Source organism: Gadus chalcogrammus, chromosome 2 (genome assembly GCF_026213295.1).
Source record: "Gadus chalcogrammus isolate NIFS_2021 chromosome 2, NIFS_Gcha_1.0, whole genome shotgun sequence".
Taxonomy (NCBI): Eukaryota; Metazoa; Chordata; class Actinopteri; order Gadiformes; family Gadidae; genus Gadus; species Gadus chalcogrammus.
The window spans coordinates 15,833,558-15,847,338 of record NC_079413.1 but is presented as its reverse complement, the minus strand read 5'-3'; the positions used below and the strand labels follow the sequence as shown (position 1 = coordinate 15,847,338).

Below are 13,781 nucleotides of genomic sequence, written 5' to 3'. Positions count from 1 at the left end.
TCGATCCGATGTCTATTTTTGATTTTTTGGGATTTTTGATTTTCCACGTCTAATTTAGCTAATAAAAGAATATTCAAAACTCTACCGTTTCGTCGTCGAAGGTCGGATCAAAAAACTGTATATGATTTCTTTGCGTGTGCGTCTGAAGATGCCGTGTGCAAAGATTGGTGTTGATTGGTCAAGAAATGTGCGAGGAGTAGCGAAAAAACAGTTTTGCGGTTTTCGCGATATAGCGAAAAATATTCATAGACGCAAATGGGCGTGGCCTAGGCCAAAAGATGCAGCAGACTCCAGTGCATCTGTGTGTACAAGTTTTTGGACTCTGGGAGGTTCGGTGTCGGAGTTATAGCCCCAAACGCGTATTCCCTGGTATAGCGCCACCTAGTGGCCGGCGTGTCTGGATTTTGTCGTCTGCGTAGTCCGAAGAGATCTGGATCTAGTCATGTAATTGGCGTGTGTGCACCATTTACGGTTTGGGCTGTGGTACCACTTTTAAGGGGGTAAGTATAAAAATAATAATAAAAAGAAAAATCCTTACAAAAACAATAGGGATCCAACCTGTTGGCTTGGACCCCTAATAATAATCCTTACAAAAACAATAGGGATCCAACCTGTTGGCTTGGACCCCTAATAATAAAAAAAATCCTTACAAAAACAATAGGGATCCAACCTGTTGGCTTGGACCCCTAAAAAAATCCTTACAAAAACAATAGGGATCCAACCTGTTGGCTTGGACCCCTAACTAGAACTGCAAGCAGTTATGCAGGGGTCCAAGAAGTGTGCATTTCGCCGGCACAACGCGACAAGAAATGTGCATTTCGCCGGCACAACGCGAACCAAGTATTCAAAACGCTACCGTGAACAACCTGTGGATATAAAGGTTTTGACTGTGAGAGGTTCAGTGTGGGAGTTTCGGCCCCAAACGCATTTTCCGCTACCGTTTAGTCGTCGTTGGATCAAAATAGTTTTTACTGATTTGCAACGCAAAACATATATTCAAAACGCTACCGTTTCGTCAACGATGGTCGGATCAAAATAGTTTTGCTGATTTCTTGTAGTGTGCGTCTGAAGATGTCGTGTGCAAAGTTTGGTGTCAATTGGGCAAGAAATGTGGGAGGAGTAGCGAAAAGGCAGTTTAGCTGTTTTTTGCGATTTTGCATAAAGAAAATACTGACGCAAATGGGCCTGGCCTATGCCAAAGGATGCAGCTGACTCCAGTGAATCTGTGCGTATAACGTTTTTGACTGTGGGAGCTTCGGTGTGGGAGTTATAGCCTAAAACGCGTTTTCAGAACATTCCATTGGCCAGTTAGGAGATATATTATTTCGTCGTTTATTTGCGACCCCTTGTGGCGAAATTTTCCAAAGACATTTTTCCTTTGCCAAATAACTCCCGCCCACATTAATAATTCTTGGCCATATTTTTTATATAGACTCGGGTTTGCCCCTTGATGGTTTCCTTTGAGTTTGAAGAACATTCCTTTGGCCAATAAGAAGATATACAATTTCCTCGTTTATTGCGCCCCCTAATGGCGAAATATTCCGAAAATTTTGGATTTTGTCGTCTGAATAGTCTTCACGGACCTGGATCTAGTCATGCAATTGGCATGTCGGCACCATTTACGGTCTGGGCTGTGGTACCACTTTCTTGGTAGGAAGTATAATAAAAAAAATCCTTACAAAAACAATAGGGATCCAACCTGTTGGCTTGGACCCCTAATAAAAAGAAAAATCATTACAAAAACAATAGGGATCCAACCTGTTGGCTTGGACCCCTAATAATAATCGCTACAAAAACAATAGGGATCCAACCTGTTGGCTTGGACCCCTAAAAATAATAAACACTACAAAAACAATAGGGATCCAACCTGTTGGCTTGGACCCCTAAAAATCCTTACAAAAACAATAGGGATCCAACCTGTTGGCTTGGACCCCTAAAAATCCTTACAAAAACAATAGGGATCCAACCTGTTGGCTTGGACCCCTAAAAAATCCTTACAAAAACAATAGGGATCCAACCTGTTGGCTTGGACCCCTAATAACTAGAACTGCAAGCAGTTATGCAGGGGTCCAAGAAGTGTGCATTTCGCCGGCACAACGCGACAAGAAATGTGCATTTCGCCGGCACAATGCGAAGCATGTGTTCAAAACGCTACCCTGAACCTGTGGATACAAAGGATTTGACTGTGGTAGGAGTAGCGGGAAGTCAGTGTAGCGTTTTTGCGGCGAGATTTTGTCGAAGATATACAATTTCCTCGTTTATTGCGCCCCCTTATGGCGAAATATTCCGATTATTTTATTGAACGCCAGTAGGGGTAGCATCAACATGTGTCAAAAATTTGGACTTGATCTGATGACTAATTTTGGTATTTTTTTAATTTTTTGCGTTTCGACGTAAAACGTAGCTAATAAACAAATATTCAAAACGCTACCGTTTCGTCGTCGAAGTTCGGATCAAAAAAGTGTCTAGGATTTCTTTGCGTGTGCGTCTGACGATGTCGTGTGCAAAGTTTTGTGTTGATTGGTCAAGAAATGTGGGAGGAGTAGGGAAAAAACTGTTTTGCGGTTTTTGCGATTTAGCGAAAAATATTCATGGACGCAAATGGGCGTGGCCTAGGCCAAAAGATGCAGCAGACTCCAGTGCATCTGTGGGTACAAGTTTTTGGACTCTGGGAGGTTCGGTGTGGGAGTTATAGCCCCAAACGCGTATTCCTTGGTATAGAGCCACTTAGGGACCGGCGTGTCTGGATTTTGTTATCTGAGTAGCGGTGCCGGACCTGGTTCTAGTCATGTAATTGGCGCGTGTGCACCATTTACGGTTTGGGCTGTGGTACCACTTCTAAGGCGTACGAAATAATAATAATAATAATCCTTACAAAAACAATAGGGATCCAACCTGTTGGCTTGGACCCCTAATAAAAATCCTTACAAAAACAATAGGGATCCAACCTGTTGGCTTGGACCCCTAAAAAGAAAAATCCTTACAAAAACAATAGGGATCCAACCTGTTGGCTTGGACCCCTAATAAGAATCCTTACAAAAACAATAGGGATCCAACCTGTTGGCTTGGACCCCTAATGATTCTCGTCCTGCTCCTTATATACCCAATCCTTACATATTATGAGGTCAGACTTGCATAAAATGCTGATTTGCATAGCACATTTTCCATCTCACAGCTTTGCCCTTGACCACTCATTAACCACAAATGTTGATCTACATAGCCTATTTTTCCAGGTCACAGCTTTACCCTCGAACATACATCAACCATTATGCATAAGGAACGATGGTATGCATGTGAGCTTTACCCTTGAGAAAACACACAAGATAGGAACAGAGTGAACTTGCTCCCTGGCGCCATGTCAAACCTAACTTATAGGGGAGAGGTGATCAGCTACCTTCCACCACTAAAGTTTCTATATGTTTTATTGGCCTAATATTAATCATAGTTTACCATAAAATGTAGGGTTATTTTCTTCCATACCAGCTGGTGGGTTAATGTCATATATTTACATTACAATGTTCACATTGGTGCACCAACAGATAAAATAATAAGGGATTCTCTCCAGTAAACACGAGTCGTGACTCCGTTTCCATGAGATAAGAGTTTTAATGCATTGTTAAAAATAAGACTATGACGCTGTTTAACCCTTTAACACCACACTCGTGTTGAAATGGAGTCCCTACACAAAACGTGTTCTTTGTGCTGTACAGAAACACACATCAAGCACACGACGCACATACCGCACGTCTGATGCACTACAGGGCGAGTGTGTCAGCTCCCACCTACACAAACCGCGCCGCAGCGCCCCCCCAGGAGAGCGGCGGTACTGCACCACTCTGCGTCGCCCTCCGGGAGAGCAGTGGTACTGCTCCACAGCGCCCCCCAGGAGAAGGGCGGTATTGCGGCACTCCGCAGCGCCCCCCAGGAGAGCGGAGGTAAGTGCAGGTGAGAGTAAGCGATGGTCTCTTAAAAAACATGCATAGCTTTATACAATGAATGTTTCGTTAGAAAAAGAAATCGTCCAAATAAACGTTTCGTATGAATTTATGGTTTGCTTAAAATTCATTTTTAACCATTATTTACAATCATGTAAACCTTTTTGGAACAAACCATAACCAACTTTTAGAGTCTTAATGTAGAAAGTTACATTCTGAACCAGCAATAGGCTCAATAAACAAACCAAAAATACCAAAAATAAATACTGGAATGGCAACATGATATTTGTGTAATTAAAAATTGGAATGAAATGGCAAACAAAACGGCGAACTCAAAGTAGGTGGTCCTGCTAAAGTAACTACAGACACTGTTGAAATACTGAGGACATTAAAGCCCCCCAGACAGGACAGACGCATTAAATGGCAAACGGGAGAAAAAGGCAATCAAAGAATAGAAGCAGGATTCAGTAAAAGGAGAGACTCTTTCTCCAACATTAACATTGAAACTATTTAAAAGTGCCAGACACAAAAAATGGAAATAAAGTTCCCTGCTAATCTTCCATGTTGACGACAAAAATAAGCATCCTTCAAATCGTCATAAACAAGATTTAGAAAATGTAAAGCCAAAAGGATCTTCTACTGACAATTCCTCCTTCTCCTTTTGTCCTGTCGCCAGTGGGCGGTTGACTCTTAAACAAATCTGAGGTCTGTTTCCTCACACAGTATTCCTCAGTATCACTCGTTAGTACAGGTTTCTAATAGCACAGGACTCTGAGCCTCAGGCCACTACAGCTACAGTTAAAGTGCAGACGGCGAGCAGAACGGAAGACTGACTAGGGGGGAGGGAGGAGGAGAGGAGGGGAGAGGAGGAGGGAGGGGAGGAGAGGAGAGGGAGGGAGGGGTGGGAGTGAGGGGAGTGAGTGTCAGAACGAGCAGGGGGGTTGGACGGAGATGGGTTTCAGAAGGTTCCTCATGCATTCCAGCGGTTCGACAAACGGTTCCTTTAATCCGCTTCCTTTTTTGGATCATGCCAGATCATTCTGGAGCAACCCGATCCTCAACCCCAGGATTTAGATTAGTTTCATGGCAACATAAAAAAAAGAAGGTAGCTCGTTCATGCACACATAGACACCTTTAAAAAGACATACAAACACAAACTGTAGGACACACACACTTCCCTAATGCATAAAAATAATCCATGATGAGGAAACATTTCAGAAGAAAGAGAAAACCTGAATCTTCATTTGATCTCTTTGTCAGACGACTGGCTGCTGTAGCATACGACAGTAAACAAGAAGCTTAAAACATGATCCCCCTTGACGGATCCCCTGGACGGATCCCCCCCGACGTCAGACTGGGGTCCTGACACAACACCACCCGTAGAAAGCACGTTTGTATAAAAGTACTGGTCTACTCTGGGATAACCATGGAACAGAATGAGCAGATGAGGAGGGTCTGACGCAGTGACGACCCTCAGTCCCGGACCCTCAGTCCCGGATTCTCAGTCCCGGACCCTCAGTCCCGGACCCTCAGTCCCGGACCCTCAGTCCCGGCCGGCCGCGACCTGCCACACGATGAGGTGGCTCCGCTCTGTCTTGGGGGCGCTGGCCGTCTGTCCGTCCGCTGGTTCAAGCAGGCCGTCCAGCTCGCTGCCCTCGTCCCCTGAGGAGCAGAATCGGCCTCAGACAGGCTCTAGTACAGGGGTCACCAACACAATCCTTGCGGGCACCACGGCGCCCGCAAGGACCACATGAGGCGCCCGCAGGCCTGTTCTAAAAATAGCACTACTCATTCTTGAACAACTCTTTCCCACCTTTTTTAAGTCATTGTTGATAATTATTGTGAGAAATCATTAACATGACTTCATTAATCAACATGTCTTCACATAGATGAGTATCATTGATAGTAATATATAACTAAAGGCAAACTGAGCAAATTTGTTATTTCAGAAGAGTGTATAGAACTGGGTGCCCTTAGTATGACTCAGTACCCATGAAGTAGCTCTCAGGTTCAAAAAGGTTGGTGACCCCTTCTCTAATGGAACCTAGAACTGGCCTCAGACAAGCTCTGGTGGAACCTAGAACCGGCCTCAGACAGGCTCTAGTGCAGGCATCTCCAAACGGCGGACCGCGGTCCGGGTCTGGACCAAGTGACGGTCCTATCCGGACCCATGACCAATTTAAAATAATACGATTTTTATGATTTCACTATACAAAGCATGATTACATTAGTAAAATCATTTCTCACTGAAATACAAATTGAAAGGCAGAATAGTCTGTAGTGCAGCATAAAAACAGCAAAAAGCAATGATCTACACAGAGCGAAGATCATGCACTCACTGAACTCCCCCCCTCCCTCCGTCTGTCACGGCATGTACGTGATAGTGTCACTCAGAAAAATAGCCAATCAAATTTTTTGTTTACCGGAAGAGTGATTTGGAATGAGAAAATGGCTTGCTCAAAATAAGGAAAGTTGACCCCGAAAACAGACATTTTAAAGATGAATGGGCTGACCAATACTTGTTCATTCTCCCGCAAGGCGGTACAAAACCTTTGTTGTGTCTTTCATGTGTTGAAACCGTGGCGCTGATAAAAAGGGGGAATATTAAGCGGCGTTACGAATCCAAACACAGATCCTTCGAGGAAAAGTATGCCCAGAAGTCAGAAGTAAGAGCGTGGAAAATATCTGAGCTGAGAGCTCAGTATGAGAGGTCTACGCGTGTCTTCACACACTCATTTACAGGCCAGCAACGTGCAAATGAATGCTCACTTAAGATTGGATGGATTTTGGGACATAAAAAAACATTAAAAAAAAATCAGTGACACGACTGTTGTGAATGAGTGCTTGAACGCCGCTGTCGAGACGTTACTTGAAGGTAAACAAAGGGATGAATTGTGTGAAAAAATAAAGCAAATCCCAATGTGAGGTGCAACGACAACCAGAAAATCTGAAATGTCATCAGATGACGCAGTGTCACAGCTTCATGCGGCTGTTCAGAGTGCCCCATCCTTAGCCATTGATGAGTCTTCAGATGTAACGGATAATGCCCAGCTTTTGGTTTATGTGCGATTGTTTCAAGACAAGATAGAGATCTGTGAGGACCTGTTGGGTCTAACACCACTTGAGACACTGTTTTGCTTACTTGAAATGAAGGCCTAATGCTCTTTTTGTGTTTATTTGAAATGTAGGTCTGGTGTACCTGATTTGCTTACTTGAAATGTAGGCCTAATGCACTTTGTGTTTATTTGAAGTGTAGGCCTAGTGTTCCTGTTCTGCTGAGTTCACATGAAGGCCTTATGCACTTTTAATGTTTACTTGAATTGCAGGCCTAATGTACCTGTTTTGTTTACTTGAAATGTTAATATGCGTTACTTTGTCTTACAAGTTTTTCATGGTTAAAAGTAAGCTATTTGGAAATTGAAAATAAATTCATCTGAAATTATAAGGTAATATGCCGTGTTGATTGTATTTGACAAAAGAAGGCTATTAGGACGTGGTAGGTTCGGACCTTTCTTGGAAGGAATTTTTAGTAACTGGACCTTGTTCAATTTTAATTGAAGACCCCTGCTCTAGTGGAATCTAGAACCAGCCTCAGATGGACTCTAGTGGAACCTAGAACCGGCCTCAGACGAGCTCTAGTGGAACCTAGAACCAAGAGCCTCAGCTAACCACTGTAGCTTCTCTCATAGAGCTGACTAACTAGTCACTCAGTGGGTAACTCCTTGCTATGAGGAACTCGTTTTAATTAGTTACCCTTTTCTTAAATAGCTAATGACATTTAAACGTCATAGGGCAAGAGTTGAGAAGGCAAAGAGAGAGAGAGTACTAGTACTGAACTAAACAAACTAAAGGAGGTCCCTTGCCTCTCTGATCTTCTTCCTATGGTTCTCTGCCATTGGTTGTTGCATATATGTGATTGACAGGCAAGATGTATTAACTGAACCAATCAGGAAAGAGATGCCCTGATTTGCCAGAAACAAGCCAGGAGTGGAGTGTTTCAAAGAGGGAGGAGCCTCTACTCAGAATATTCTCACAGCTTAATTCGCTCTCTCATAAATGATGGACTGCGATGGCATTTTAACTAATTATACTCTAATGAAAGCTCTTAAATCGTACCTACAGCTCCTTAACTCGCTTCTCTGTCCAGCATGTTGACTAATGGAGAGTCAACCAGGTAACTAGTGTAGTTGGGGCTGTTGACTAATGAATAGTTAACTAGGTAACTAGTGTTAGTTAGGTCTGTGGACTAATGAAGAGTTAACCACGTAACTAGTGTAAGTTAGGGCTGATGAATAATGCAGAGTTAACCAGGTAACTAGTGCTAGTTGGGGCTGTTGACTTACTGTGCGTTCACACCAAACGTGACATTTGTCGCCCGTTCGCGTTGTTGCCGAAGTTTTGTTGCGCCACAAATCATAATTTGTCGCTGTGCAAGTTTTGTCAGGTGAATTTGTCGCACCACAACTTTTCGCCGCCAACGGTGCTTCATGCCAATTCATTCTCAACCACGGCCGAGATAACCACCATTGCATGTCTTTACCTTCTGTGGAAGAGGGAGAGACGTCGGAGAACCCGACGCAGTCTATTCATAATATTGTAATGACCACGGAAGAGGCAGTGATTGAAGTATTGATTAGACAGAGATTTATTAGATAGGCCTACCTAATAAACCGTTGGAACACACAAGACCGGAAACCATAGCAACGCTGGTAAAGAAACCCCGAAAAACCCAATCCCTATGAGAGCCCCCCGTGCTACGGCCATCCGGAGGCACACAGAGCTTTTGGTCATGATATTATCTATTAAATTATATTATATAGAGCTCCGGGAGTCGCAAACGGCAACAATCACTTTCTCCTCCATGCTCCACGTTCACTTTGTATGGGATCTTGTCACCCCGTCGCGTTTGGTGTGAACGCACAGTAATGAAAAATGAACCAGGTAACTAGTGTTAGTAAAGGCTGTTGACTAATGAAGAGTTAACCAGATAACTAGGGGTAGGGCTCACCCATCCTGAAGTCGATGTAGCCCTCCCCCCCGCTCATCACCAGGAAGCTTCGCGGCTCAGGGGCATCTGACGACTCGGAGGGGGGGTCGTCAGAGCCCGAGTCGGCCCCGCCCTGAGGGGGCACGGCCTGGCCTGGGGGGGCACAGCGGGTTAGAGAGCGCGCACACACACACACACACACACACACACACACACACACACACACACACACACACACACACACACACACACACACACACAATCACACACACAATCACACACATACATCTGGAGACAGAACACACACACACAGTCACACACACCTGGAGACAGATCCCCCACAGAACACACAGACGTAGACCACCGGAACAGATGAAGACATGAATCAGTACCGGGCACGGAGACGAAGAACTTGACGGCGTCGCGGTGTCCGTGGAAACAGAGCTGGGCGTGGGCCATGGAGCAGTACGGGACGGCCGGCCCGCCCTCCCCCCCCTCATCCCCCAGCATGCGCACCGCCCCCCCGGGCCGCTGGGCCCCCCCAGGCCGCTGGGCCCCCAGGCCCGCTGTCTGACCGGCTGAACACAGAAACACATGAGGTCATGGCATGGAGGGTGATGGCTGGGAGTTACTATATAAAGGACATGTCTGATGGCTGCATTTAAAGTGAGTGTATGATGTTTGGATGTACAGGAAGTGAGGGTTGTGTGTGTGTGTGTGTGTGTGTGTGTGTGTGTGTGTCTGTCTGTGTGTGTGTGCCTGTGTGTCTGTGTGTGTGTGTGTGTGTGTGTGTGTGTGTGTGTGTGTGTGTGTGTGTGTGTGTGTGTGTGTGTGTGTGTGTGTGTGTGTGTGTGTGCCTGTGTGTGTGTGTGTGCATGCGTGAGTGTGTGCCTGTGTGTGTGTTACCCTCCGACAGGGGGATGGAGACGATGACCCCGTTCCCAGTGCCGACCCACAGCCGGCCGCAGGAGACCATGAGGGCCGTGATCCTCACGAAGGAGAAGCCCAGCTTACCGGTCCCTACACACACACACACACGCACACGCACACGCACACGCACACACACACAAGTTTAGACCCCAGAGAAGAGAGAATCCAAGACAATATCCACCTACACCTGATACTGGAACAGAAGACTGTCTGATATTACATTTATATCTTAGGTTTAGGATTGTTCACTGAGCTGGATTTCATTGATCAGAGTGTGAGTATTGACACTGGGCTTTTGTTACCCAGCATCTTGCTGACGTAGGGCTCTATGTCCACGTCCTGGAGGTGCTGGTGGGTCAGGGCGTGGAAGAGCCGCAGGGTGGAGTCCAGGCGGATGGAGACCCAGACCCCGTCGCCCAGCCAGGCCAGCTGCCGCACCTGGCTCTCCTTACGGGGGTGGGCGTCCAGAACCTTCTGCTCCCGGAGAGACACACACATACACCACCGCACGATGGCTCATCACCCTCACACTGACTCACCACTGCACGACGCCTCATCACCCTCACACTGACTCACCACCGCATATTCACCCTCACACTGACTCACCACCGCATATTCACCCTCACACTGACTCACGCCGAACAACGGCGTGACCTGGAGTCCCAGGTCATGTGACCTGGTGTCCCGGGTCATGTGACCTGGGGTCCCCCGGGTCATGTGACCTCGTGTCTCCCGGGTCATGTGACCTGGGGGCCCGGGTCATGGGACCTGGGGTCCCGGGTCATGTGACTGGGGGCCCAGGTCATATTACTTGGGGCCCGGGTCATGTGACTGAGGGTCCGGGTCATGTGACCTAGTGTCCCCCGGGTCATTTGACTGGGGGCTGGGTCATGGGACTGGGGGCCCGGGTCATGTGACTGTGGGCCCAGGTCATGTGACTGGGAGCCTTGGTCATGGGACCTGGGGTCCCCCGGGTGATGTGACTGGGGTCCCCGGGTCATGTGACGGGGGGCCTGGGTCATGTGATCTGGGGGCCTACCTCTATCTTCATGGCGTTGGGCTGGATGACGTAGATCTTGTTGCGGTAGCCGCACCACACCTTGTCCTGCACCACGGCCATGCAGCGGATGGAGTGGTGCGGCCGGCCCAGGTCCAGCAGGTGGTAGTTGGTCAGGTCCCACTGCCCGTCTGGGGAGGAGAGACAGGGGTGAGGAACAGGGGGGGCTAGGGTCCCACTGCCCGTCTGGGGGGGAGACACAGGCGTGAGGAACGGGGGGGGCTAGGGTCCCACTGCCCGTCTTGGGGGGGGAGACAAAGGGGTGAGGAATGAGGGGGGCTAGGTTACCCCTGCCCATCTGGGGGGGAGACACAGGGGTGAGGACTAGAGGCAGTAGCACTCCCCAGCCCCTCTGGGATCCAACAGAACAGGCTAGCAGCTAACAGGCTAACAGGGTACCAGACTAACAGGCTAGCAGGCTAACAGGCTAGCAAGCTAACAGGCTAGCAGGCTAATAGGCAAGCAGGCTAACAGGCTAGTAGCTAACACTCACCAGTCCCCCTGTGGAAGATGGCCAGCGTCCCATCAGCCAGCGCCACCAGCACCCTGCCTCTCACATGGCTGGAACAGAAAGACACCCTCACTCTGCTGGTCACCTCATGGTAACATGTGTCTGTGTGTCTGTCTATTCATGTGTTCATGTGTCCGGGTGTCTGTGTATTCATGTTTCCGTGTGACAGTGTATTCATGTGTTCATGTATTCATTCGTCCGTGTGTCTGTGTATTCATTTGTCCATGTATTTATGTATTCATTTGTCTGTGTGTCCGTGTATTCATGTGTTCATGTATTCCTGTGTCCGTGTATTCTTGTGTTCATGTGTCAGGGTGAGGGTCTTACACGATGTTGAGGATGGAGTCCTTCAGCTTGATGGCGTGGAGACACTTCCTCCAGCGAGCCACTGCCGAGTGGACGTAGAGGCTGGAGGAGAGGACACACCAGGTCAACTCAGGTCTTACCCTAACCCTTCAGAGGAAATGGGACTAACCCCCCTAGATGCCCCTCTAGTGGCCCTCTAGTGCCCTCCCTCACCATCCGTTCTGGGCCCCCAGCCACATGGTGGGCAGGGAACTGCTCATTCGCAGCACCTCTCCCTCTGATTGGTCTTCAGACTGGGGCGTGGCTCCGTCCGGCTCCCTGGAGATCAACACACACACACATACACACACATGGTCAGAGCATAACACACGCTCGGCTAAACACACAAACACGCAACCTTACACACACACACACACACCAAGCCATCATCACACACACACCCAGCCAAACACACACACCCAGCCAAACACACACAACCAGCCAAACACACACAACCAGCCAAACACACACAACCAGCCAAACACCAGCCTCCCCCGTGATACCTGTCAAGAATCACATTGGACTTAATTCTCCACGTGCACTTTATTATCTAGTATGTATCTCATCACCCATTGCATTGATTGTCCTGTTATGTCTTGTTAGCACTGTCCTGACCTGTTGCAATATATTTGTTGAAACACACACACTGGACCGCTGAGACAAATCCCTCCTATGTTAGCATAAATGGCATTAAATGCTTCTGATTCCTACACGCACACACATCTAGCCCTACACAGACACCCAGCCAAACACACAGACACCCAGCAAAACATACACACACAGCCCCACTCACACCCAGCCAAACACGCACACATCCAGCCCAACACACACACACACACACACACAGCCCAACACACACACACACACGAAGCCCCACATACAACCAGCCCTACACACACACACACAGCCCCACACACACCCAGCCCTACACACACACAGCCCAACACACACACAGCCCTACACACCACACACACCCAACACTACACACACACACACACACACACACACAGCCCCACACAAACCCAGCCCTACACTCACACACACAGACACACAGCCCAACACACACCCAGCCCTACACACAAACACACTCACAGCCAAACACAAACACCCAGCCCAACACACACACCCAGAACCCCCCCCCCCCCCCCCCCCCCACCTCTCAGTGCGGGCCCTGGGGCCCTCTGCGGGCCCCACGCCCAGCGGGTCGGTGAACACGTGCTCGGTGTAGGTCTGGCTCTGGGCGGGCCCTGGGGCCCCCTCCTCCTGGCCCTCTTCCTCGCCCGCGTTGGCCTCGGTGGCCTCGGTGGCCTCCTCCGCCGTGGGGACCCCCCCGTCCTCCTGGGGGGCTTCGTCCTCCGCGGGGGGCCCCTCCTCCAGGGGGCTGCCCTCCCTGGACAGCGGCACTGTTGGGGGGAGACAGTTCAGGGGCCGGCCTACAGGAGGCCCGTAGAGTCAACACACCCGCCTCCACCCCGGAGGCCCAGACCGACCCAAAGACCCCCAAAGACCCCCTAGATAAACACAAGGACCCGGGGCCTACCTGTGTCTGGGGGCCCAAGGGCCCCGGGGTGCCCTGGGGGGCGCTCCCCAGTGGAGACGCGGGCGCTGGCAGTCTGGGGCACGGCGGTGGTGCCCTCGGGGGCCGGGGGCCCGTCGCTGCCCGCTGAGCCCACGCTGCCCGCCAGAGAGGCCTGGTCCCCCCCCCCCTCGGGGTCCAGGGAGGGCTCCTGGCCCGCAGAGAAGTCCGTCTCCAGAACGCCTAGGGGTCAGAGGTCAAGGTCAGGACGCATGGGGGTCAGAGGTCAAGGTCAGACTCCAGCCAGGGACACCACAACACCTGTTGAAGAGGAACAGAGGAACGGTTCAGAAGAACGGTTCACCGCAACACCACGGTGAAGAGGAACAGTTCAGAAGAATGGTTCACCACAACACCACGGTGAAGAGCAATGGCTCAGTTGAACGGTTCAGGTGAACGGTTCACTCCATCTGCCAACCCATCTATGGGTGCCTGCCTTC

At 49.0% G+C, this 13,781-nt stretch overlaps 1 protein-coding gene across 3 annotated transcripts in view; it reads right to left on the bottom strand.

Moving 5' to 3' along the window:
- Positions 1-2,895: 2,895 nt before the first annotated feature.
- Positions 2,896-13,781, bottom strand: part of LOC130375787 (C-Jun-amino-terminal kinase-interacting protein 4-like) — a 48,445-nt gene continuing 37,559 nt past the window's right edge. For all 3 annotated transcript variants that reach the window (XM_056582877.1, XM_056582886.1, XM_056582894.1), the window contains 11 exons: positions 13,306-13,524; positions 12,922-13,168; positions 11,940-12,044; positions 11,748-11,828; positions 11,403-11,470; positions 10,892-11,040; positions 10,155-10,326; positions 9,829-9,942; positions 9,315-9,500; positions 8,944-9,075; positions 2,896-5,597 (listed from right to left, as the gene is read on the bottom strand). In XM_056582877.1, coding sequence (XP_056438852.1) covers positions 5,479-5,597; positions 8,944-9,075; positions 9,315-9,500; positions 9,829-9,942; positions 10,155-10,326; positions 10,892-11,040; positions 11,403-11,470; positions 11,748-11,828; positions 11,940-12,044; positions 12,922-13,168; positions 13,306-13,524 — 1,592 coding nt within the window. In that variant the 3' untranslated portion in view covers positions 2,896-5,478. The remainder of the gene's footprint in view (positions 5,598-8,943; positions 9,076-9,314; positions 9,501-9,828; positions 9,943-10,154; positions 10,327-10,891; positions 11,041-11,402; positions 11,471-11,747; positions 11,829-11,939; positions 12,045-12,921; positions 13,169-13,305; positions 13,525-13,781) is intronic.